Source organism: Acomys minous, assembly GCF_964271855.1.
Source record: "Acomys minous genome assembly, chromosome: 5".
In the NCBI taxonomy this organism is placed as follows: domain Eukaryota; kingdom Metazoa; phylum Chordata; class Mammalia; order Rodentia; family Muridae; genus Acomys; species Acomys minous.
In genome coordinates, this window is record NC_140494.1 from 43,589,291 (window position 1) to 43,616,302 (window position 27,012).

At 47.7% G+C, this 27,012-nt stretch overlaps 1 protein-coding gene across 4 annotated transcripts; it reads left to right on the plus strand.

The window, feature by feature from the left end:
- The first annotated feature begins 1,622 nt into the window (after positions 1–1,622).
- On the plus strand, positions 1,623–27,012 carry OTULINL (OTU deubiquitinase with linear linkage specificity like). Of its 4 annotated transcripts, none has more exons than XM_084781264.1 (9): positions 1,623–1,871; positions 12,965–13,111; positions 19,177–19,336; positions 19,422–19,453; positions 19,595–19,686; positions 20,290–20,439; positions 23,309–23,437; positions 24,924–25,193; positions 26,187–27,012. In XM_084781264.1, exons 2-9 carry the CDS (start codon positions 13,030–13,032, stop codon positions 26,358–26,360), a joined length of 1,089 nt encoding a protein of 362 aa, XP_084637390.1. In that variant the 5' UTR covers positions 1,623–1,871; positions 12,965–13,029; the 3' UTR covers positions 26,361–27,012. The 4 variants fall into 4 exon arrangements, with proteins under 4 accessions (XP_084637390.1, XP_084637391.1, XP_084637392.1 ...); XM_084781265.1 differs by having other exon boundaries at positions 13,000–13,111; XM_084781267.1 differs by lacking the exon at positions 12,965–13,111 and adding an exon at positions 6,132–6,323 and having other exon boundaries at positions 1,632–1,871.

Genomic DNA, 27,012 nt, shown 5'->3' on the forward strand with positions numbered 1-27,012 from the left:
GTGACGCATCACTCCAAGGGAGTTGCATACATTCAATTCCCGTGAAAAAGAAAACCTCATAAGACAGTCTTATGGGGCCCTATTTTACAGGCAAGGAAACTGAGGCACCAAACATGTTAATTTATAAAGACCATATATGGCTGGAGCCCAGTCAAGACTGTTGGTCTGGCTCAGAGTTCAGGTCTTTGAGTACTAACCTAAGAGGCTGCCCACTCAGCTTGAGGAACAGAACAGAGGAACTTTAGGGATAACCATGAAATCTTAAATGTGGATTAACTAAAGGCATTTTAGTCCAGTCTAAACAGCAGTGTTCATAAACATTATCATGTGGGAGGAGGGAAGGGAGCCTGGGTGGCTAATTTGTTTTGTAGTTGAGGGACACTAGTAAATTTTAACATACCACAAGAAATTAGAGTCCTTTCTTTCAGTTTCTAGAAGAGGTCATTTGTTCTGACCGCTGCTCATAGCCCTGTTTACAATGGACAGGCCAGCAGTCTTCCCTCATTAATAGTGTGTTCCTATACACGTAAGGGATGGCTTATGGCTGTAGAAAACCACCCCTCAATATTAAATATCAGAGATGGACGAGAGATTTTTAAACACACAGCAAGCTTGGTAGCATTTGCCTTCTGTGAATCTTGTGCTGGAAAATGTTTGAGTGATTGAGGGCAGACCTTAGTTTGTACTAGCTTTTGATGGGTCTCAGTGAGCCAGGGTTGCACTACCAATGTCACGAACAAGTTTGGGGTTTAATGAAGCACACTAATGGGGAAAATGCACGTGCGGTGCGCATGTCGGGTGGCAGCTCTCCTAATTGCTTGCCTTCGCGTCATGGGCTGGTGGTCTGGCCGGGATTTCGGAGGCATGGCTAACAATCCACCGTCCTCCGATTCTTTGTTCGGAGGCCCAGAAAGGCTTGTGATGTTTCAATAACTCGATGACATTGCCCTAAGGCTATTGAAGTCACATGAAACTCCAGGCTCTTTCCACTACATCTTTCTTTAGTTATGGAACTTATTTTGCCAGAGGCTGACAGAATATTCGACATGCTATTCTGTTTGTAGCTGGAATCTGCCTACACTAGAGAAAAAGGAAGTTCTTGTTTGCGGTTTTAATTTTCTTCCTTTTTCTTCTGGAGGAAAAAAGGGAGTCTATCAAATTAGAAAATTAGGCGCAAAAGAATCTTGTGTCATTTTCTTGTTAGGTCATTTACTTTTCCTGTCAGCTATTTTCTTTCCTTTTTTTTTTTTTAACTTTAAAGAAATTGTTTTATGGAACCACTTTCTGTCAAGAAAAAGCAGTAGTTCCATGCCTAAACAGTTCCAAGCACGCACTGGCGAGAAAGTCCAGGAAGCCTGCCCCTCGTAGTGGAACACGCCCTGGGGCGCAGCTGCTTCTGGATTCCAGTCCCGCTTTCTGGCGCAGACAGTGCAGATTTGCTCCGTGGCCAACTGGGGATCGAGGCGCCACGGTGTCCTGGGCCTGTGCGGGGCATCCGTCCCTCTGCCCATCAGCTTCGGTGCAGAGCTTCCGAGAGGGCACGGGATCCCTGCAGGTGGATCGCCGCGAGTGTGCCCGGAGGAGCAGCCCGGGGGCGGGGGTGGGGTGGGTAGGAGCGCTCAGCAGGGCCCCCTCCGCTCCGACCTCGCACGGAGGTCCCGCCCGCAGCTTCTGAGTGGCGGCCGCGCGCGTCAGTCTGCGCAAGGGGCGGGATCACGGGCCTCTGTAGCCGAAGCTGAGCTCCCACCAGCGACAGCCGGGAAGCGAGCAGAGTGCCGGGGCGCAGCGAGCGTGCGGGTGGAGGCGCGCAGCCCGCATGGAGGCGCCCAGGAGCGCGCTGCGGGAGCGGGAGCGTGCTCCGACCACTGCAGGTGGGCGCCGGGATGGGCACGGTCTCCCGAGGGTATCGTGGCGGCGAGGGAAGGCGAAGGGTACCCGGGGTGCTTGTGGCGCGTGCGGGGGTGGAGGGGGCAGCCGCACTTGGCGCGTGGCGGTGCGTGGGTTGCAACTGAGCCTCCGGGAACCAGAGAGAAGCGGGTCTGTCAGCAAGCACGGGGGACGCGTGGACCCCCCCCCCCCGCCCGTGTCCTGGGGAGAACTAACTCTTGTAAAGTAAGCTACCTTGCAGAGGATGTGGCCCACGCCTTTTCAGCAGCCAGACTTGTAAACCGCAGAGAGCCCTCTTGCCTTAAAAAAAAAAAAAAAAAAAAAAAGGAAGAAAAGGAAGAAAGGAAAGAAAAGACAAGACAAAACAAAACAAAAACAACGCACCAAGGGAACAGAAAGGCAATAGGTCTCTCTTGCAGCTCTGGCCCCTGTGCCACTGGGCAACTGTGGTCTCTCCGCCTCTCCATAGACCTTTCGAGGTGAAGGTGTTTTCCTTTCCCGTCCCTCAGCTGTGTCTGATTGAGTTCTCACTGCCAGGGGAAATGAGGACCTCCAGGTTTTGATGGCCACGTGGCGGATCCTGTCGTTTTCTATCTACCGCACCAGGGGTGTGAGCTTAGTAGTGATTCTGAGCGTGCGTGTTCTCGTTTTGGGTGTGTTTAGCGGTTGTTGGACACCAGGAATGTGCCTTAATTGCTGTTGTGGGTCCAGCAGGAGCCTCTAACTGACACAGTAACGTGTTGAGTGTAGTGGAAACAACATTGTTCCAGGAGTCAAGACACGAGGTCTGGACATCAGTCCACTGTAGAGTGCCTGGGTGGGAGTTAACAACTGTTCAAGACACTCAGCCATTCGTGAAGTGAGTGTACTTGGCCTACCTCTAGTCTCAGAAGTGTAGAGCATGAATTCATTTTTCTTTTAACCTTTATGCACCTCAGGGTATTACAGAATTAGCCAAATATTTCCTGTGGGTGTACACAGCTGAACATTTTCTGTTCTTCCTTTCTTTCCTCCCTCCCTCCTTAGTTTGTGAGAGAAAAGAAAGTCAGAAACAGAGGTGAGGACACAGGTGGAAAGAGCTGGTTTGTGAGACATGCAAAATGCCTACTTTGGCTTAACATTACCACCAAGAATTTTTCCTTTCTCTGCACCAAGTCCAAGGTGTGTCTGTGCTGCGGGCCCAGGGAGAAAGTCCTCTCATTCGTTTCAGTCTGTGGAGTCTGCAGTAGCTTTGCAGGGGCAGGAGAGATCCGAGGAACAGGTTGTGGAAAAGAAAGTTCCCCTTCCAAATGGAACAGCTGAGGACTTAGGCACGTCGGTGATGTCTTTGCTGGGTCTGTTTGCCCAAACAAACAAATAAACAAACAGCAGCAGCAGCAGCAACAACAACAAACCCCAGTAAAGTGACATGACCAACTTGAGATGAAGACAGCCTGTTAGTCCACTTCTTAAGTATTTGCTAAAAGAGAGCATAGAATCACATTTAAGTGACCCTACCCTCGACAGAAACCAAAGAGACAACAGAAAGAGGAAAAAAAAAAGCCCACAGAACTCTTAAGGATGGAAAAGGGACTCAGGGTAGTCTTTTGAACTGTTGCTTAAAGTGTTTCTGTATTGGAAGTCACAGGATGCACATCTGTGTACAGTCTTACTGGAAAGGCCCTGTTAGAATATTGGGAAGGGCATTCCATCCAGTGCTCCAAAGTCCAGAGAAGGCACTGTGGCCTACAGGGAGGATGAGGTGGTACTGTAAAATAAACTCAGCTTTCGGCATCTTTGGCAGACGTCTTTGGTGTCTGAGGATGGCATGTGTTGTCCCTACACTCATCTCCAGCTCCTGCTTCATGGTCCTTAACTGTTGGAGGGGTGGAGGCGCTGCTGTGGTACTGTCCACTGCTGTCCCTAAGTTTCCCGGCAATGTGCACATTGTCAGCTGTGTTCTGAGGATCCACTCAGCTCCTTGGACCCTAGGGACTGGAATTGAGAGACAGGATGCCTGGAGTGTAATGTGGGGAAGGGGGGGGGGTGGTCTATCAACCAGGTCTCACATTTCAGCCACATTCGAAGCAGCTTTGCTTTGTTGCTATTTTTTTTTTAACATTGCTATTGTGAATAATATTTTGTCTAGGGAAAGTGTCCTAAAGCTAAATCTAAATTTAGAAAATATCATCTAGTGGGTTTTTTTTTGTTTTGTTTTTTGTTGTTCTTGTTGTTTTTAGTACTCCTTGTGCCTTAGAGCATGTATTATATGTAAAATTGCTGTTCTGGTTGTTCACGGCGCACAGTAAACTCTGTAATGGCCAGTGATGCTATTATTACTATGGCACTTGCCTTCTATTATAAAGTTGCTTGTTGCTTATCCCTGGAATACAAAACCACTCCAGATTCCTCACCTCATACCTAGACTGTTCTGACAACTGAAAGGCGCAATCCAAATATCCTGGATTCCCTTATGCCCAAGCCCTTCACCAGTCGGTGACTATGTATGTGAGGCAGGTGTTTTACGCTCACCCTAGGCACCCGTTTCCATGGGTGATCGATCACACAGTCTCGAGGCAGGTAGGCTAGTTCAGATGGTGAGCATGTGTCATCATGTTCACGGAGAGAGGCAAACTGGAAAAGTTATCAACCAGGTGAGGGGTGATGCCCATGGTTTGCACACATCTTAGGCTCATGGGGACTCTGGAGGATGGGTGCTTAGTCTGGACCTAGTGCCTGCAATCTCTGGCCTCAGGGAGCTGCTTGGTGAACGGGGTGCTCAGGCCGCTAGAAACTGTCCTGAGAAGAGTAAGTAGCTGTGTGTGTGTGTGTGTGTGTGTGTGTGTGTGTGTGTGTGTGTGTGTGTTTGTAGTGTGTCCAAATCCTGTTTCTAACGGAGAGGGAAGTATTTTCCTTCTTTGAAACAAAAAATGGCCTTAGGCAGGGAAAACCCCACTGCATCACACACACAATTGTTTGCCCCACTTTCATATTTCTCTTATTTCTATGGGATGATTAGCTGATGACGTGTATCTTTTTTTTAAGCCTGTAGCTTATCTAGCTAGAGATCCTTGACTGGGGTAGTTGTTAATGGAAACGTGTTTGATTGGGTTACCTGATAAACTTTGGTTCACCAGGGTGAGCTTCTCTGGCTCACAAGTGGGGTGAGCACCCTGACGGGGCTTGTCCAGAACAGGCTAGGCTGGTGTCTTCGCAGTCATGGTAAGTATGTGTCTTCTCTAGAGGCTTAGCAGGGTGACAGGGGCGGTAGAGGTGAAAGAGTCAGCCGTCAACCTGTGACACTTGGAGTCGTGGTAGAATGTGTAGAGGGCTCTTCCTGTTCCAAGTAGCACCAGGAGTCTCGGACAGTTCTGGCGTCTACCTCAACAGGCCCCGCAGTTCCTTCCGAGAGCAGACCTCTCTGGCACACTGAGCCTGTGCTCAGGGAGAAGGCTGCCCTGTGACTCTTATACCACTGTGTTGATTGAGGTGACTGACAGGCCAGGCATGCAGGAAAAGAGACACCGTAAAACTTTTCTTTTTTTCTTCCACTTCCCATGGCTCTATGGTTCTTTCTATATAGCTACTGAAAACCACCAACTTCCAGGAGTTATTAGACCAGTATGTCCACCCAGAGGCTCCCCTTTCCCCTCTGTCCATATGACTCATCCAATGAATGTACACTTATTCTGATCATCTGTTTTCAAATTTTGAGGTTATGCCTGGCATGGTGGCTATGTTTTTAATCCCAGCACTTGGCAGTGAGAGGCAGGTGGATCCCCATGAGTTCAAGGCCAGCCTGATCTACAGAGTGAGTTCCAGGCTAGCCTGGGCTACACGCCAAGACCCTTTCTCAAAAAGAGTTGAGGTTGTGTGTCCAATTATTTGCTTGCAGTTAACTTCATGCAAGACCTGTGTTTCTTCCTAATAACTCAGCAGGGGGAGTTTTTGTGTGTGCTCTTATTTTTCTAGTACCCTTTTGCTCTAGACATAGTCTGTTTTAAAAAACAACAAACAACTCTCCTGTTTAATCAGAGGAAGAACAGACAAGTGGCATCATGTCTAAACTAAAAAGACGGCAAAAAGTTTATGTTTATATCTAAGAGGTGAAGGAACGCCATCTGTCGCTACTGTTGCCAGGATCCCTAGGAAATAAAAATCCCAGGAAGTGCAGAACATAAAATATTATGGCTGATGCATTTCTACGTTATGAATTTCATAGTATGTATTTTCTTGCTATCTTAACCATGTGACATTTTCCCTAGAAAGCCCTCCCCAGGTGAGACAGAAGGGGAGTATCGTTGGCAGTCAGGTGCTGCGGGACCTGAGAGAAAACTCAGTTGAGTGTTGCCATGCAAGCAGCAGGACCTGACTTTGGGCTCCAGCATCACACTAAAAAGCCTGGAGCAGTGGTGGTGGTGGTGGTGGTTACAGAATCCGATGCTGAGGAGGCAGAGGTAGGAGGAACCCTGGAGCTTGCTGGGCATCAGGCCGAGTCCCTGAGCTTGGTTAAGGAAGGCACCTGATGTCAGCCCATTGCCTACACACAAGGGGGGTGGGGCTATTCCTAACCTCCCCAGTTCCATCACTGTGAAGGTGCGCTCCCTGGCCTCTGTGGAGGTAGGACAACCCTCTTGGACACAAGCCAGTTTTTGAATGGCGTGGGAACTGTGGGTGGCCATAGACCTGGTGGGAGACGCATGCTAGGCCTGCGGTCTAGGCCAGTGCTAGAGCACTTCCCATAGGGTTTAGTCTCCCAAGTTTAGCGGTAGTGAACCAAATCCTTCCTTGCCTGGTGCTGAGAGAATCTGTTCTTCGGTCTGAGGATAACACTTGTTCCATTGAGAGAACATGTTTATGATCTGTCATAAGAAGGCCTCAGCTTGCCTTCAGGCCATGTAAAGTTTCAGGAAAAACAGTGCCTCTGAATCAGCCACTGGGATGGGTAATTAAATTGTGCAGTGAGCAGCATGGCTGATAGGAAAGAGGAAGTGGAAGAGATGGCGAGCCAGTGCTGAGTGCAGTCAGCCACCAGCTCCATAGGAAGTGCGGAGTGAGGGCGCCAGTGTCAGCTCGGTGCTGTTTTGCTTGGTAGTTGCCAATGTAGATGAAGAATGGTTGGGCTGCTCAGCTTGCAGTAGAAATATAACAAATGGACTTAATAGAGCTGCTGAGTCTCTTAGTCTTGTACCCGAGACTGTCTGGGGACTCGGGCACAGGAATTCCTTCCCCTAAGTATCAAGGTGAACATCATTTCAACTGCAAGTTTACACTATCATATACCCAAGGTATATTCCTCTATTTTGGGCGCTTAGCTGACCTCTGCAATAGTCTGGCTGTTGCATGCCTGATCCGGCTCTTCCTGCTTTCATATTCCAGTGTCTTCTCCCAGAGCCGTTCCTCTTTTCTCCTACCACTGCCCCTCCCCCCGCCCCCCCACCCCCACCCCCCACCCCCACCCCCCACCCCCACCTCCTCACTCAGTTCTTTCCTGCTTTTCTTCTCTCCTTGTGCACAAGGCTCTTTTTCAGAACTAATGCGTTAGTTAGTTCAGGGCCGCTGGGCATCAGATCTATAGAACCAAGCTTGCCCCCTGCAAGGGTCTACACTCTGCTGACGTTTGCCAAGCTTGGGTGGGTCTTCTGTCCACACCTGGGCCTTCCATGCTGCGCCTCTAGCTTTGAATAATGTTTTGAGCTTAGCTGAAACATCAGTTAGTCCGTAGCTATTTAAAACCCCATGCCTTGTGTGCCAGTGTGATTATCCCTCTAGCACAACACACACACTCTCTCTCTCTCTCCCTCCCTCCCTCCCTCCCTCCCCTTCCCTCCCCCTCCCTCCCTCCCTCCCTCCCTCCGTCCTCCTCCTCCTCCTCCTCCTCATTCTTCTTCTCTCTCTCTCTCTCTCTCTCTCTCTCTCTCTCTCTCTCTCTCTCTCTCCCTCCCTCCCTCCGTCCTCATCCTCCTTCTTCTTCTTCTTTTCTCTCTCTCCCTCCCTCCCTCCCTCCCTCCCTCCCTCCCCTCCCCCCCCCCTCTAAAAGGAGGATGTCTTTGGGAGAGGGCAGGTGGTGGGTAACAGGCTGGCCCCCTGGCACCTCTTCCCGGGGAGGAAGCTGAGGTCCTAGGCACACAGCCCCCTTGGGCCAGCCTCCTAGCTCCCTCCTCACTGCCCTACATTCAAACCTTCCTGCTAGTTGACCACTCTTCACTTTCTCACTTCCTGCTTTGGATTTATGTGGGGGATTTATTAGGGGAAGAGAAACACACTGGGCGCCATGCTTCTCACACACTCACGCAGAGCTGGAGGGGACCGCCAACTAAGTAGAGTGAAGTGACGCAGCTATACCAAATGAACGAATACGCTGTTTTTCTAGGTTAGAAGCAGAGGTAGCTACCAGGGCTGGGATGGGTTTTCTGGTGACTCTTCTGTCTGTCTGTCTGTCTGTCTGTCTGTCTGTCTGTCTGTCTGTCTGTCTCTCTCTCTCTCTCTCTCTCTCTCTCTCTCTGTTTTAAATGGGACTTGGTGTAATTCAGGCTAATGCTGATCTCTTTATGTGGCTGAAGATGGCCTTGAACTTCTGATCCTCCCGCATCAGACATTCAAGTGCTGAGATTTTTGACTCTTTGAAGGTTGAGCATACTATCCCAGGCAGAGGGCTGTCAGTACAGCTGTACCAGCACCCAGAGGGGATGGAATGAGCCTCTCCTCTGAGCAGCCATGAGGCCAGTCGGCAGTTCAGTGTTCCCTGTCTGTGAAGGGAGAGAGAACAGACCCGGGGCAAGCTGGTATCTGTGCCATGGAAACCAAAGACCTGCATCCCAAGCCCACAGATGCGCTGGCTCATTTGGCCAGCATTTATTAACCAGCCCCTTTAGGCCTACAGGATGAAGAGAACAAATATAGCCCCAGTCCTTAAGATGCTCACAGTAGAGGGAGGCAGGCCACCAAACATAAACACATGTATCAACGGATGAGTCCTGGGAAAGGACAGCATGTGCCCTGTCAAGAGAAGTGGGTTTACTGAGCCTGGGGTTGGGAAGGGGCCAGGCAAGTGACATTTGAGTTGAGAGCCGGGGAAAAGTATGACCTAGGCTGTGGAAGAATGTTCCGGACTGAGGGAAGAACACAAGCAAAGTAGGGATAGGGGAGTGTTGGGCAGGGGGCAGGGAGTGGGGCTGTGCAGGAGAGAGGAAACCAGGATGGACTGAAGGGGGACCTAGGTGACCAGCCATCCTGACATTCTTGGAATTCAGGTGAATCTCAGATATGACATTTTCAGGATTAAAACCAGGAGAATCCCAGGAAAATTGGGGTGAGTTGGCCCTTGCCAAGGGGCCCCGCAAACAGTGGTGCATCTTTCCTCGTGATGACTTCAGAAAAGCTTCTTTTCAGCTAGCAATAGCTTCTGTCATAAAGAACGGTCCACGTTTAAGCTGAGTGAGCCTCTCACTTGGCCGAAGGGAAGGCGCACAAGACAAATGACATTCCGCTGTAGTTGGGGCTCTTGTTATTACTCTTTGTCTTGGTTTATTCCTCCTCACAGTAGCTTTGGCATTTCACTGGTGTCTGGTATGTTTGAGGGGACAGAAACGGCTGGGAACGGAGGAAGCCCTTGTGCTCTGTTTTCCAGCACAGCCAGTACATTGAAATCGTCTGGGAATGTCAAGCGAAGGGTAGCCACAGCCCAGTAAAGCAGCCCCAGGGGAAGCCAGCCTGACTCTGTCCCATGACAATGGGCGAGTCATCAGTGTGCGTGCAGGTCCTCAGTTGTCCTGATAGGACACAGATTCAGCTTCAGAGGACCCAAGAGTCCGTTTCTAAGAAGCCCTGAGGTGGTCCTCACATGCTGCTCTGTAGACAGAATGGCGATGCCCCACCAGGGTTTGGTGAATTTGCCTTTGAAGCCTTAGGCTTCTTTCTGGAAAGCAGGAACATGGGTATGTGTGTGTGTATGTATATATACGTATATTATGTATATATGTATGTGTGTATATATATATATATATATATATATATATACACACACACATACATACATACATACATACATACATACATACATACATACACACCTCCATACTTCCATGTGTCCATGGGTGAAGGAAGGTAAAGATGGAAGAGATGAACAGTGGGTCTTCTGCTTATAGCCCATCAACAGGATCACACCGAGCCCCACTTGGGACGGATCTTGACTTCTCAGCCCTACGGTAGTGTGGTTGGGTATTCCAAGGAGATGCTTAGCTGTCATACTGACTGGCACATGTATTCTTGGTTACTGAACCCTGTTCTGAGGCCTCTGCCTAGGAATGCTCCACAGAGGACGCACCCTTCTTTTCCCTTCCCGCTCCTTGTCTGTGGGTCCTTATTTCTCATCAGTGGCTGTCAGGATACAAAGATTCTCTACCAATAAGGCAGGCCATGGAAAGAGGTGCAAAGCATACCTATCATTTTTTTAAAAAAATGTTAACCCATACTAGCTCTAGAATGAAAAGCAGACTTGGGAGAAGGAAAGCCAATTAGAAGGGTCAGTAGCCAGTAGAAACAGGTCCCAGTGATGCTGGTCTCTGGGAAGGTCACCACCATCAGCACGGCATTTCAGTAGCCATGCTCACAAAATGATCGCCGTAGAACACAGCAGTGTGCTAGTAAGGCCCGAGAGTGGACCTGCAAAGGCCAGGCATGTGAGACAGGATAAACAGGTGTGCTCTGCCGGGTGCTAAAGGTAACAGAACCTGCCTGCCTGGTGTCAGAGAGCAAGGAAAGCATCGATGCAGCTCTGAGGCTGATAGAATCCATGTGTCTGGGTCGTGTCGCTAGATGGGATTTCTCACCGTCCCTTAGCTGGATTCAGTTTCTAAATGCCAGGCATTCCTCTCTATAGGGTGTTCAGTTCTGGAGAGAGGAGGGCCAGAGCTGAGCAACCAAAGAGAATCTTCTAGATCCTTTCCCATCAGGAAGGAGTTGGACACTGAGGTGATGGGAGCCAGGCAGAGACATGAACTCAGAGGGATGCTTTCCGTGTCTGTTTTTGTTGTTGCGGGCTGTTTGTTTGTTTTCCAGCATGAGGGTTTGAACCTAGGCCACCATGTATGTGATAAGTGTATTTTCTCTATAAAATGAAAAAAAAAATTAAAAGATTCGACATTAGCCTTAGCAGAGTTTGCAAGCTAGTAGACACAACCATCATAGGTGCACAGAACAGGCCTGGTGTGTGTATAGAAAAGGCCTGCAGTGCGGACAGAACAGACCCTCTGCGTGGACAGGATAGTGCTGCAGTGTGTATGGAATGGACCTGCATCTCAGACAGAGGCCCGAAGATGCTCTGAGGCCTGGGAGAGCTCCTCTGCCTAACATGCTGGCTGGATTTAGGACTTGGAGATGCAACAGCATTCTAACCCTTTGGTCTGCACTTCCGTGGAAAATGGGAAACGTTATCCTGTGAAAGAGGAATCAGATTCACTCTTAGTGGCTCCAAGTACTACAGGCTGTGGTCACAGCTCTGATTCTGTGTCAGCCCTTGAGGGCTGCCAGGGCGTTTCCTTAAAACATCAGCATATTGACTGAGAACCACAGTAATGGTCCAACCCTGGGCCAACTGCACCGGCCTTCCTCGGTTTCCTTGCCTTGCTAGCTCCTCCATCCTTTGACCTTAGGTCAAACTCACAGCCCAGGGAAGCCTTCCCCAGCTGACCTCGGTCCTATGCCATGCCACTTTTCAGCCATATCCCTGCCTCCCCTGGAGACTGCCTCAGTGGGCTTCTTCTGCCTGAGGTCCACCTGGGATTCTGTGCCAGTGCAGTCCAGCTGTTGGGACAGTGGCTTATCTGTCGGAGTAGCTTAATCTGTGTTGATAGACTGAGAGCAGACTTTATCAATAGGGAAATGATCAGAAAGCGGAAGTAAATGCCTACAAAAGGGGGTGTGCTCCCAGCTGACAGATAGCAGAGACTTTGCTGAGCAGTTCATGGTGGGATAGTACCATTTCGTTTAATTTTAACCCAACCTTTCTTCATCGCCATGTGTTAACCACTAGGTCAAGGCTTAGGGCAGTTGTTCTCAACTCTCCTAATATTGTGACCCTTTTTAATACAGTTCCTTATGTTCTGGTGACCCCTAAACCATAAAACCATTTTCATTGCCTCTTCATAACTGTAATTTTGCTACTGTTGTGAACTGTAATGTATTTAAATATCTGATGTGCAGGATATATGATATGCGACCCCCATGTGAAAGGGTTGTTCGACCCCTCAAATGGATTGCAACTCACAGGTTGAGAACCACACTGGTTGAGGGCCATCCAGATGTGTGATTTGTTTAGGAATCTAAGAAATAACAGAATAAAGACAAGATCCCCCCCCCCCATTCTACAGTCAGTTGTCTCTTCCGGATCTGCTGCTCGGCTGGATAAGGTGGTCCTGGACTTCTGCAATTTCACAGAAAACCACTGGCCACTTGCTTTTTTGATGCTAGCTTGCCTGTACCTACAGTTTTTGTGTTTTTGTCACGGGTGGGCTGCCAAGTTAGAAAATTAAACTTATCTTTAAGATCACTCGACACGCCGGGTGAAATGAGACAGCTCTGACTTAAGGTGTTCTTAAAGCACCTACACAATCCTCCCCGTGTCAGGCAGGAAGCAATCTCCGGGGGAATTATGGGTACTTTCAGTTCAACGGAGCCAGGGCGAGAGGAGCCGCAGCTCAGGAGACTGTGCGGCCAGCTTGAGTAGATTGCATGTTTTACTGCTCATGACTTTCAAGATAAAAACCTTCCACTTAGTGCTTCTCTTCCTTGGAGATAGTGAACTGGTCCTGCCCTTTGTTGGCTTTATTGCTGCTCTAAGGGGAAGGACTGGCCTTTTGTAATTGAGCAGAATTAACACCTGCAATGCAAAATAGAAAGTCTCTCTACCATGTCAAGGAGTGACTAAGACTTTCTCTTTGCCATAACACAACAGTGCTGAGAACATTGCTTGTAAACCTAAGTGCAGTGTTATAACACACCACGTTGTTTAACAGGAAGGTATTTATCCTAATCTGTTTTCAGTGCTTCTTCTGCTACCTTACATATTAAAATCAAGTTGCCCTTTCCTTCCTTCTAGCTCAAATTGTTATGTCTTCTTCCTGGCCTTGATAGCTCTTTGATGTCGCTGCTGCTTGGGAGGTCATGGGGCTGAATGCAGACGAGGTGTTGGTGTGTAGAGAGAGGAAGAGCTCTCTGGAACTGATGGTGTCTTATGGAAAAATTGGTAAGATTGGGGTGCAGGCTGCAGACATAGCTCGTTGGTGCGGTCTGGTTAGCGTGCATGGAACGTGGGTGAATCCCTGACACTGGACAACACCTCGGGAGAGGAAGTGGTTGGGACTAAAGATCGTGGTAGCTTGTGGGGAGGTAGAAGCAGCGAATTTTCTAGAACTGCTCTGGAAGTCTTGAGATGAGCCTGTGCCCCTAATGACCTTCCCTAGGAGACTATGGCAGTCAGCTCACCACCTGCCCAGGGCTGATGGGCTGTATCTGCTGTCTGCATCCTTACTTGGCTTCTGGCTTTTCAGTGTCTTTTAGTTTTGTTTTTCAGGACATAGTGTTCTCCGCCCCCCTTTTGGGTTTCCTGTTTTAGTGTTTGAATCACTTCAGCTTTGATATGTTGTAGAGAATGGAAAAAAAAAATCTAAGAATTTTCACACCTCCCCTCAAAAAACCCAAAACCACAAAAAACAACCCCCTCCCCCACCTAAACCCAGTGCCTTCTTGTAGTTCCAGCCAGTGGTCTTGCTTGCTATGGAATGGGACCACAGATTGGGCTGTAGGCCAGACAGTCATATCTGCTGTAAATCCTCAAAGACACTAACGCCTGTTTTCTCTAATTGTTTGGAGGCACTTTCTAATCCTGGTGGTCAGGGAATACATTAAGCATGGTCACATATTTTAAAAAGAAAAGAAAGAAATGCATTGTGCAGTCCAAGGGTTCAGTACAAAAGTATGAAAAGGGAATTTTCCTTTTTTGCTCTTTTGACAGGCATGGAAGAGAATCAAAACTCTTAATTCCTGGCAACGCCTGGCTTTTCAGCCTCTTCTCACATCCTACACTTCACAGAGCTGTCTTTGAGGAGCTTGACCTGCCCACTCTCCCTTTGTCCTTACAGTATGTGGGATGACTGTGTCTGTGGAGGCAGAGAATTCTCTCTCATATTCTCTCTCTCTCTCTCTCTCTCTCTCTCTCTCTCTCTCTCTCTCTCTCTCTCTCTCTCTCTTCCTGAGTCCCACTCATGACCTGGCAGGACCTCTTTCTGGGGCAGGGACTGAAAGTTGGTGATTGCAGAATTGTCTTTGGCGGGAAGGGAGACCCTCTGAAGCGACAACAACTACCTCCTCCATCTTTCTTCTCCTTCTCCCTTCTTCTTCCTCCTCTCCCCTTCCTCCTCCTCTTTGACACAGGGTTTCTCTGTATAGCCTTGGATGTCCTGGAACTCACTCTGTAGACTAGACTGGCCTTGAACCCACAGATCTGCCTTTCTGTGCCTCCCTAGTGCTTGGATTAAAAGCATGACTCACCACTGCCCATCACCTCTGAAATGTCTTGTGTCCAAAGCATTACCTTCTCTCAGTTGAAGAAATGATATTTGACTCAGTGATAGTTCATTAAAATTATCTTCCTGCTGATTTGCAGTGTCTGGTTATAGTGTTTTGAGTTTAATCTATTTATTGTCCTAGATCTAGAAAAAGTGTGTGTGTGTGTGTGTGTGTGTGTGTGTGTGTGTGTGTGTGTGTGTGTGAGCACGTGCGTGCAAGAGCTTGTATAGGCAGAAAGCAGAATGTCAGGTGTCTTCCTCCGTTGCTTTTTGTTCTTGAGGTAAAGCTTCTCACTGAGTCTGAAACTCACTGTTTTTGCTAGGCTGGCTAGCAAGCAAGCTACTGCTGTCTGCCTGGCTCAGCAGTGCTGCGGTTAACAGGCCCGTGTGACCATGCCCAGCTTTTATGTGGGTTCTGGGAATTCAAACTCAAGTGTTCATGCTTGCATAGCAAGTGCTCTTACCCACTGAACCATCTCTCCAGCTCTAAGAGAAGGTTGGTTTTTTTTTTTCTTCATCTTTTTAGTCGTAATTCTGGTTACTACCAGTGCTGATTTGAAAATCCATTCAGCTTCAGGATTCACAGATAGGACAGCCAAGCGCTCAGGCAGGAGGCTGGCCTCCAGAGCTGCATGGCCACCGCCTTTTAGTATCAGTGCTGCCATTCACTGGGCCACTCCCATAGGCGGCTGCTTGACCTCTCCTAACAGTTTCTCTGATCTACAAAGCAAAGGCGAGTGTAGTGACCACAGTGAGAATAGCAGGTAGTGCTTGTTGTGTGCTTAGTGAGAAAGACTCTGTGGCCAGCACTTCCCTGACGTTTCCTTTAAGCAGTTCTGTACCTCTGGGTTGTGACAATAAACCCCACACAAGCTTACACCAGGACCCATTATACACTGTCTTTTTTTGCTAGATTTAGTGATAAAGGTAGAGGGAGGTTCCTGTGAGGCTCCTCTGGGGCACTGTGGGGTTCACGGGCAAGAATGATGTAAGCGTGCAGAACACTCATAGCAACTTTGTTGCAATGGACACACAGTTCTTCTACCAGGCTTAGGAGCCCTGTTCCAACTAACATTATCCAAGACCAGCTTGTGCAGGTACTAACATGGCTGTACATACATACATACAGCCATGTCTGCCTCATACATGATCATGTGTTCCTCTGCAGAGTTCCATCCTAGCCTCCTCTGGATGACAGCCTTGTACCCACACCAGAACCCACACGGTTATGTTCCTTCACTCTTCTTGGCCTGAGCTATTTAACTTAAAAATGTGGGCACATAAGATATAGTGTCAGCTAATTGTCTTTCAGCTGATAAATGAATATAAATATATATTAAATATGTATGTATGTATATTTACAATATATTTACATATATACACAAGCACACACACTCATATCCCAGCCATAAAGAACGGATCCATGTTATTTACAGGGAAGTGGATGAAACCAGAGATCATCATACTATATGAAATTAGCCTGAAGCAGCAAAGTGTTTTGTATTTTCTCTCATATGTAAAAAATTAACAAAAAGAAAGAAAGCAAGAAAAGAAAAGACGATCTGAAAGAGTGAACTGCGAGTGGATGGTGAGTGGTGGAGGAGGAGAGAGGGAGGACGGGAGAAAGTACAATAGTGCATGTGTGCATCTGTCATGGCAAGCTGCCAGTGTGAGCAGTGGGTGTGCTGAGACCAGGAGCGAGTGCCGGCCTGTCTGTGGTCCAGGTTGTTTGGTGGTTAGGTGCTCATATACCTGCTTTCTGGGTGGGTTCATTGTGAGATAAGGGCAGAAGCCTGGGGCCGGGGAAAGGACAGAAAGAGACAGGAGAGAGAAACAGACGGGGAGGAGGAAGAGGAAAGTAGGGAAGAGAGACTGAGACGGAGAAAGGGGATGACCAAACACAGGGGAACAGTTATCTTCAGCGTGTTTTCAGGAAAGGCCTTATTCTGAGGAGAGATGTCCCAAAGGGCTGGGTGGTACCACCAGATGGCATCTGACAGGTGAGGAGGAGTGTCGAGGGCAGTGCCTGGTCCTCACTGCAGTGACTGCAAACCCCCTGCTGGCCCCTAACATATACACATGAGCACAGTGTGTGAATAATATCAGATACTGTAGAAAGGCCCATCCCTGAAAAGAAACGTGTGTACTGAAGAAACTCATCCTCTGGATTAGTTGAACATACACCCGGAAGCTATCGGTCCTCCTCAGGCTTGAGTCCTCTCAGAGCGGCGGAGAGGTGAGCACTGACATGTTCTGGTAGCCAGCACCTGTCAGAACTGAGTGTGTTAATCCTTAGAGACAAGCTGGCGGGACTCCTAAGGGGACCTTGGTGCTGAATGCAAATGCTTGAAGGAAGAGTGCAGAGCCATCCCCATGATCAGTAGGCGGTGCGCACAGGACCAGCTATGCTGCTGACCTGGGCATTCCTTATAAAGAGTGCTGTCAAGCCTAGGAAGCATGTGCAAGAGCCTGGCTTCAACCCCTGATGTTGGCAGAAAAGGAGTCAGTCTTTACATACAAATCATGTGTGCTCTTCCATTTTCCTAAAAAACAAACAAACAAACAACAACTTTTACTGCTACCATAAAATTCATGCATTCATAGACAATCCTATCCTGTGATTTTAAGAAGTTTCTAAAGATACTTGTGCATGTCAGAATTATGAGTAGAGAAAAACATCTAAGTTTAAAATCTAAAATTTGACATCTATAGATGTTAAATACAGGATAGCTTTCTATTAAAAAACTTTTTTAGGATTTTAAAATTTTATACACACACACACACACACACACACACACCCCGACACACGCTTGTCTATGTGAGTAAATGCATGTGTGTGCAGGTCTCTATAGAGCCCAGAAGGAGGTATCAGATTCCTTGGAGCTGAAATTATAGGAGGCGGTGAGGCACCCAGTGTGGTTGCTGAGAACTAAACTCAGGTCTTCTGGAAGAGCAGCAAGTACTCTTTGAACCATCTCTCCATCCCTGTGTTTTTATTTTTATTTGTATGTATGTATGAGTGTGTACCATGCATGTACACTTGTCAGCAGAGGCCAGAAGAGAGTGTTGGATCTCCCGGAACTAGAGTTTCAGGGATGCTCAGGTTCAGGGTCCTCTGGAAGAGCACTGCGCTCTTAACCACCGAGCCCTCTATCTCTCCAGCCCCTGCTTCGTGTCTTTAAACACATAGTTTTTGCTAAATTAATGGGAAATAGTTAGTATAATGATTTGAGAAGCCAAAACAAACAAACAAACAAACAAACAAACAAACAAACCTCTTCTAGGTAGATAAGCGTTTTCAAAATGTTCTCTTAAGTAATAGGAAGTATATTTTAACTTTTGCTAGTATTATTTTTTTCACTATTTGTTAGTAAGGTCTTTCTTTATTGGTAATATGAAATCTCCAGATGACCAAAACCACTGAAAATATAGGTTGAAATCCATGCTGATGAGAGTTTATTGCAGTTGGTCACTGGAATTTTACTCAATGATCTGCTGTGGAGGAAATTATTTCAAAACAAACCCTAGGAGGTTTGGCCACCGGTCACAAGTCCTCTTCCTCATTTGTACTTCAGCATGTCACACGCACAGGCAGAGTGTGACCGGGAATCTCCTGGACACGGCCGGATGCTGCAAGTCCATCCTCGGACCCCTCGCCCCTTAGATTTTTGCCGTGCTGGACCAGGAACCACAGTGGGCATCAGAAGCAGTGCTACCCGTGCCTCTGGCTGACTCACTCGAGTGTGTCTCAAGTGATGCTGTGACCCTATCATGTTTCAAAGCAGCAGTGGGGAAACGGGTGACCAGAGCCCACCTGGTGTGGATTGCTCTCTGATGGTGCTCCGAACTTCATTTGCCCCTTCCCTGCAGGGTCACCTTCAGTTTGCAGTCAAGACAGCTCAGAGCAGGGTAGTCAGTTGTCGGTTGCATGGGCTCCTGTCATGAAAACAGGATTTGAATTCAGAATCTGAAGCCGGTGCTCCTTAGGTACATTATTAATTTTGTAGAAAAAGATGTTTTGTATGTGGTACTGATTATAGAGGGGAATTACATGATTCTCTAATTTCGCATTTAGTGCTTGAATACTGTAAAAACATGTATGTAGGCCTGGGGGAGGGTATGTCAGCTGGTAATGTCGCCTCCTAAGCACGCATGGGATGGTGTGTGCTTGTAATCCCAGCATTACGGAGGACAAGTGGATGCCTGGGGCTTGCTGGCCAGCCAGTCGAGTTACTAAGCAAGTTTAAGACCAGGTAGAGACCACACCTCAAAGAAGGTCTGTGCTAGCTGAGGAATGGTGCTAGCAGTTGTCCTCCGAGTTGCCCGTGCACACACACACACACACACACACACACACACACACACACACACACACACACAACTTTTTACCCCAATATACCCATGCAGCTGTGCACACACAAACATGCACATACATATACATATACAAAAGTGTGCATCAGCTGGGCGTGGTGGTGCACGCCTTTAATCCCAGCACTCGGGAGGCAGAGGCAGGTGGATCACTGTGAGTTCGAGGCCAGCCTGGTCTACAAAGCGAGTCCAGGACAGCCAAGGCTAACACGAAGAAACCCTATCTCCAAAAACAAAAACAAAACAAAACAAAAAAACCAACCAAACAAAAGTGTGCATCAATTATTGATAGACACTTTGGGGCCAAATTACCCAGTGTCATGTGTCCCTTAAAGCAGATGTTTAATTACGATATGCCTATTTGTTTGTTTTGTAGGAAGTGACCAAGTTCACTCCTGGATACTGGTTACCAGCCAACTTGTTAGTACTGCCTGGAGAACAGCAAGGGCCTCTGCAGTGATGGCGTTGTCACTTCTGTCGGCCGTCCTCTGCTACTTCAGAGGACTGCATTTATATTTGGGGCATCAGCTGAAATGGTGGGTCATCCTGTCCTGTTTCCCTTTCAAAGGCGCCCTTGCCATACGAAAAGGCTGTAATATAATTGTTTCCTTTATCTTTCAGGTGGGTTGGATATCTGCAGAGAAAATTCAAAAGTAAATACTTCCTGCATATGTTTTCTTATTCTTTGTTTGTTTGTTTGTTTGTTTTGTTTTCTTATTCTTAAGGCCATAGAAGGTTAAAGAAAGGAGAGGGGTGGGAAAATTAACTGCCATTTATTTTTTTGCTTTGCCCAGGAAACCTCAGTGTGGAGGCAGAAGTAGATTTACTCAGTTATTGTGCAAGAGAGTGGAAAGGAGAAACACCGCGTGCCAAGCTCATGAGGAAGGTATGCCTGCTTATGGGGGCCAAGGAAGGCAGACAGTGTCTGTCAGAATCAGGGGACATTGAGTTCCGCTTTACCAACCCCAGAGTCCAACCAGTGCCGAATAGGGTGTAAGTTAAAGCTGCGGCCTAGCTCAGAAGCCAACTGACTGCTGGCTTTACGTCTTGTCTTGATCTGGTTCGCTCTCTGTCAGTGTGATAAGACACCCTGACCAAAAGCATCTTTGGGGAAGCAAGGGTTTATTTGGCTTTCACTTCCAGGTCACAGGCACGCGCGTGCACACAAGCGCCGTGTTCTCTCTCTCTCTCTCTCTCTCTCTCTCTCTCTCTCTCTCTCTCTCTCTCTCTCTCTCTCTCTGCCCCCCACCCCCCGCCAAATTTTAAAACAAAAAGCTAAACATTAAAATTACATGCATGGTCATCATTTGTCACTCCGCCACTTATTGGAGTGGTTTGGGAACCATTCCCCATGGCAGAGCCACTCTCTCAGGGTGTTCACTGGAGCCTCACCTCCGGCGTGAACCGTGGGACTCAGCATTCTCTGAGCTCGCTGTCGCCAGCAGCTGATGCCGAGGAGTTTATTCAGCCCGCCCTTTCGTGCTGACAGGCCTACGAGGAACTCTTCTGGAGGCACCACGTTAAGTGTGTCCGGACAGTGAAGAGAGATAACTACGATGCTCTCCGGTCCGTGTTGTTCCAGATCTTCAGCCAAGGTCTCTCCTTTCCCCCGTGGATGAAGGAAAAGGACATCGTTAAGGTATGAGTCCCCAGAGGGAACGTGGCCATGTGGGGGTTCCCTCGCCTGTGTAGATAGCTTTGTGCTCAGAGGGTTCCGATGTAGAAGGTCACGTTACAGATAAGCCATCTCAGCATGCGGGCACTCCCAGCTTTGCTTGTTGGTGAGTCAGGTGGTCTGATAACATGAACCTTTTTGCTGTAACATAATTTTTAAAAAAGATTTATTTATTTATTTATGATATATATAGTGCTCTGCCTGCATGTACACCTGCCCACTAGAAGAGGACACCAGATCTCATTATAGATGGCAGTGAGCCACCATGTGGTTGCTGGGAATTGAACTCAGGACCTTTGGAAGAGCAGTCAGGCTCTTATCCTCTGAGCCGTATCTCCAGCCCACATAAATTTTATTAACAAACACACACAGCGTGTCATTGCCACACCAAAGGTTGCCTCGTGTTCCTCTGTAGTCAGTTATTCCCAGACCTCTGCTCCCCACAACTCCTAACTCATTTTCTGTACCCGTGGTTTTGCCTCCCGCGGTCATATGAGTGGAGTCATCTTCTCAGCCTTTGGAATATGGGTTCCTTCCTTCCCATCGCAAGGTACAATTGCATTCCCCCCCCTACCCCCCCCCCCCCCGTGCTCCTCCACAAATTTAGAAGATACCTTTTTGCTCAACAGGATAGTGCTCCATGTGGACAGAGCACAGTTTCCTCAGCTCAAGGGCATCTGGATTGCTTCCAGTGCCTACCATCAATGAATAGGGCTGTTAGGGATAGTCTTATTCAGGGCTTATAGGTGTATTATCAGTTTCTTTTAGGCAAAAGCCCAGGAGTTAGATTTCTGATGGTGTGGGAGGTATGCGCTTAACTTTCAAAGAAACTACCATGTTGATCTCCAAGCCTGCTTGGTCTTTTTGCATCCCCGCCAGTATAATGTAAGAGTTATAGTCACCCCACATGGTCACCAGCACTTAGAATTGTTGGCTTTGTTTGTTTTTAGCTGTTCTGATGGGTATATATATATATTTATTTTTTTTAAATTATTTATTTGTGTGTGTGTGTGTGTGTGTGTGTGTGTGTGTGTGTGTGTGTGTGTATGTGCGTGTGTGGGATGTGAGGAAAGGGGCACATGCCATAGTGCGTGTGGAAGTGAGAGGACAATTCTGTGGGGCTGGTTCTCTCCTTTCCCCTCTGCATAGGCGTCAGGGACTGAACTCAGGTCATCAGGCTTGCACAAGCAGCACCATCACCCGCTGAGCCATCTTGCCTGCCCTCATTTACGTTTAAATGAATAGATGTTGAGTATTGTTAGGAGCCGCAATCGCCATCACAAGATGGCGCCGGTTTCCTGCTTCCTGGTTCTTCACAGCTGTCTGGCCTTGAGTGCGCCTGCGTGTGGCACGAAACCATTCGCTAATGCGCTTGCGCAAAGCGTGTTTTACTACATGCTAATTAGGCACTTTGAGTGAGCCAATGAGGACTCGACACGCCTCCCGAAACAGCATATAAGCAGCGGGTTTTGGGGGACTCGGGGGTCCTTCGCATCTGCCATCAAAAAGAGCTGATCAATAAATGCTGTCAGAAGAATCTTGAGTGTGGCGTGCTCCTTATCGGCGAGGCTGCGCGCCGCAGAGTATCTTTTCAGGCACCTATTTGCCGTGCTTATCAAGTTGGAAAATTATCTACTTAAATCTTTTGTCACTTCTTAGTGGAGTGTTGTTTTCTTATTGTTTTGAAAATCCTTTATACATTTTAAATATGAGTGCTTCATTGGATGTGTGGTGTACAGATGTTTTCTCCAAGTCTATGGCTTGTTTTTTTTTTTTTTTGTATCATTTTCTTAATAGTTTATGGCAGTGTATACTCTTTTTTATTTATATTATGTATATGGGTGTTTTACCTGCATGTTGCATGCAATGCTTGAGGAGGCCAGAGAAGAGCAATGGGTCCTCTGAAACTGGAGTTACAGAGTTGTGAGCCACTGTGTGGGTGCTGAGCACTGAACCCAGGTCCTCTGGAAGAGCAGCAGTACCCTCAACTACTAAGCCATCTCTCCAGCCCCAGCCACACAGTCTGGATTGACACCTTCAGTTGCTGTTTTGAATGCAGTATGACCCATTTAGTATGGCAGAGCAAGAAATGTGACATACATGCATATATGGCCTCACATGTTCTTTCTCCTTAATGTCTTCTGTGTAAACGTGGTTTTGGTAGTTCTGTTTCTTAGCAAATATTTGCCAAATATATGTAATATGCTGACCCTGCTAGTTAACCAGACTAAAGAATGTGACACAAAACCAGGGTTCAGCCCCTGAGTTTGTGGAATAATGTACTGGCTAGTCCACAGTGGACTAGGTTCTTCCAGACCCCACAGTCTAAGCCTGGCCTCTTCCAGAATTTAACCTGGAGCTCTGTGGAATGAGAAACATTGTTGTTCATTAGTAGTGGAACTTGAGGCTAAAGGGTTAAAAAAGTAGAAAATGCTGGCTTAGTCCCTTCTTAGCCGAGGGACAGCCAGTGGAGAAAGCGAACTGCATCCCTGTGTATCCTCCCTACTGCTTTGTGTGCCCTGATTTCCTAACACCATTTAGTTACAGACAGTTTCTAAAGGGCTACATCAAGGACATATAGTGTTTCATCCAAAACGATTGCTTCTTTGGACATAACCCTAGGTTTAGGTTTCTGTTTAGAATGTTGTCTAAGAATGACTTAACCCACAAACCTAAAGCACAGATGACTGTGCGCTCTGGCTTAACTGACACCGCAGTCGGGATTGCTACACGAGATAAGATTGTGAGCTGGGGCATTCCAGACCGTGAGAGCTCAGCTAGCTAAGTAAGAGCTGAGACACTAACCATTGTCGGCATCTACTTCCTTTTCAAGCTTCCTGAAAAACTGCTCTTTTCTCAAGGCTGTAACTGGATCCAGCAGTACAGCTTCGGACCTGAGAAGTACACAGGTTCCAACGTGTTTGGAAAGTTACGGAAATGTGTGGAGTTACTGAAACTGCAGGTGAGCATTTGGGGGAGGGGGGAGGAATAAACGGCTGGGGATAAAAGCATCCATCTGTGGGGGGAGGGGGGAATAAACGGCTGGGGATAAAAGCATCCATCCCAAACGCAGCCAGCTCCCTGTAATGTGGGGCATATCCTACGTGTTAGGGAAATGAAACTGAGCACAGAAGGCTACCCCTTGGTGGCAGCTTGCTCTTTCGAGTTAGTGTTCTGTGTGATAGCTTTGCCAGTTGTGGGGTAGCAGCCTCAGTGGCTGCATCAGAAACCTGACACGAGGGAACTGTTTCCCATATGGTACAATGTCCAGGCCTTAGAAATGCCTTTCTGCAAGCTTCCTTCTGCTCATGCAGGCATGGCTCAGGTGTAAGAAGCATGTTAACGGGGCCGGGCGTGGTGGCAGTGCATACCTTTAATCCCAGGACTCGGGAGGCAGAGGCAGGTGGATCGCTGTGAGTTCAAGGCCAGCCTGGTCTACAAAGTGAGTCCAGGATAGCCAAGGCTACACAGAGAAACCCTGTCTCTCTCTCTCTCTCTCTCTCTCTCTCTCACACACACACACACACACACACACACACACACACAAAAAAAAAAAAAGAAGAAGAAGAAGAACGCTAACAGCTCTGCCTGGCTTTCAGTAATAAGCAGACTTGGAGTCATGGGAAGTATGCTTTGCTTATCTCTTTCTGGCCGGCATATCTGGGGGAAATGCGTTTCTGAGTCATAACTTTCTGCTCCCTGAAGAACTGTGGCTGGCCTATAACCTGCGTGGTTGTCATGAGAGTGTGAGCTAATCCACAGAAGCACCTTGCAGAGCGCTCGTCACACAGCCCTCTTGCACTCTTCTCCACTTGCATAGCCTTTGGGTGACCCCAAGCAGTTTTAGAGAACTGACATGTTTGATAGTTTACCTAGTATGGCGTTCGTGTGTTAGGCGAGTAGCTTAGGCTTCTCTTGTGAGATGTCGTAAACTGGATGACTTAAACAGCAAGGACTGTTTCTTGCAATTGTGGAGACTGGGCCCCCGAGGCCAGGAGGCCAGCAGGGAGTGACATTTGGTCCCAGCCCTTGTTCTGGTTTATAGACAGGTGGACAGTTTTTTGTTCGTTTCACCATCACATGGCAGGAAGAGAGCCAGCAATTGCTCGGCTTCCTCTTATAGGCACACACACCAGTCCCATTCACGAGGACTCTACCCTCAGCAGCCAATCACCACCTAGAGGCCTTCCTTCCTAATGCTGTCTTCCCGGACTAAGACACTCAGCATGTGAGGTTGGGGAGGCAGGCGAACGCTCAGCCCATTGCAGAATGCTTATGGTTAAAGAGGATTGAATCGTCTGTCCCAAAAACTTAGACAGGAAAATGTAAAAACGTAAAACCCTGCCCTGCTCTTTGGCTTATTTTCATTTGTACCTCACAAGTTTTTACAACAGGCTGTTATGTTCACGCATGCCCTTCTCCACTCACTCCTATCCCTGTGTTTGTAGTGGTCTGAGTTTAGTGGGATCAGAGATTATCACAAGAGAGGGAACATGTGCAACACCCTCTTCTCCGACGCCGTCCTGGAGTCTAAGCTGTACGAGGCTCTGAAGTTCATCATGCTGTACCAGGTCACGGAAGTGTACGAGCAAATGAAGACGAACAAGCTCGTCCCCAGCCTCTTCAGACTCCTGTTCTCCAGGGAGTCGTCGGCAGACCCTTTGAGCTTCATGATGAATCACCTGAATCCCATAGGTGACACGTGCGGATTGGAGCAGGTGAGTAGGACACGCGGTGTGTGGGCCAAGGCTGGCTCAGGAATACTTACTTAAAGGAAGACTAACAGGCATCACTTCTGGGTGCGAGTCCTGTGAGTCTGAGGACCCTTGGGCCAGAGTCCTGGCTCAGAGAGCCTTGTAGCCACACAGATACTAAATGGGAAAGGGCCGTTCAGAAAGCATTGCAAGAAGGCATCAGGTTATCTTATCACAGTGACACTTTTTGTTTTCTGTCCAAAAGAAGTGGCAAGGCGCTGGAGAGATGGCTCAGTGGTTAAGAGCGGTGCCTGCTCTTCCAGAGGTCCTGAGTTCAATTCCCAGCAACTGTGTGGTCATTTACAACTATCTATAATGAGATCTTATGCCCTCTTCTGGCATGCAAGTGTACATGCAGATAAAACACTCATATATATTAAGTTAATAGACAGATAAATAGACAGGTAGGTAGACAGACAGATAGATCTTTATAAAAAAAAAAGAAAGAAAGAAAAAAAAAGAAGTGTGAACCAGATGACAATGGCCTCTGTACGAAGAGATCAAACTGGTTGGAAATAAATGCAGTTCTTAATAGTGAACACTCCCTTCCCCTTCCTCCCCTTCCTCTCCCTCCCTTCTCCTTCCCTCTTTTTTTTTTCTTTTCCTTTCTTTTTTTTTTCTCACCTTTACTCCCCTTCCTCTATCTTTCTTTCCTTCTCTTTTCCCCGCTGAGATAAAGCCTGCTTACTCTGTAGGCAGGCTGGTCGGGAACTCACTGTGTAGCCTCCAGGTCAGTGTGAGCCGCTGCCCTGGCTTGGGCATCCCTCTGACTCCTTCTCACTAGTCACGGCCCCAGCCTCCTTCCACACTGCTGGCACTTGTCCTCAAGTCATGCTCCTTTGCTCTACGGGAGAGTCTGTCACAAAGCAGGTCACTCATCAGCTACAGCAAACCCCGTCGGCGTGGAAGGGGATAAATAAATACACGCCCGTGACCTTGCTTTCATCTCGTCCCCAGATCGACATGTTTGTACTCGGGTATTCCCTTCAAGTGAAGATAAAAGTGTTCCGACTGTTCAAGTTTAACTCTAGAGACTTTGCAGTCTATTACCCCGAGGAGCCTCTCAGGGAGTGGCCAGAGATCTCCCTGCTGACCGAGAATGACCGGCAATACCATATTCCCGTCTTCTAAGTCTGCCGTGGACTGGACATCGGTTCTTCTCTGTGACAGGGTCACAATTGCAAGCAAAGGATTTCTGAAAAGCCCACGGTACTGCTTCGGCCAAGGAGGGCACCCCGACCTACGGGAACTCTGGGTGGAGAGACCCAGAATGGGTCACTGTTCTCTTTCAGTGTTCCCTCCAGAGCAGCACACATTTGTGGTTTGGGAGGGGGACCTTGTTCCTAAGGGATCTGCTGGGTTGGGTCTTTCAGACACAGAAACTTAATGTGGACAAAACTTAGAAGGGAAACAGCTACTAACCTGAGCAGCGGGAATTTTTTTTTTTTTAATCTCTGACCTTCATGTTCTTTGGTAAGCATCTCTCTGTGGATTTGGGACATAAATAAATAGGGCCGTGTTTTACAAGCATTACCCTCCTGGGAGTCTTTGTTGTTTACTGATTTTCTAGAACCACCTGATTAATGTTAAAATATTGTATGTGTTTGTGTACATGTGTGTTTATATATATATATACACACACAAATGTATGTATTTATACACATACATCAGAAACAACTACAGTTTGTAATATTGTACAGTTTCTTTATATATCTACTTTTTTGCTACTGTTGAATCTGGCCAGCTTAAATCAGTTTATTTAAATAAAAGGAGATAAATTATA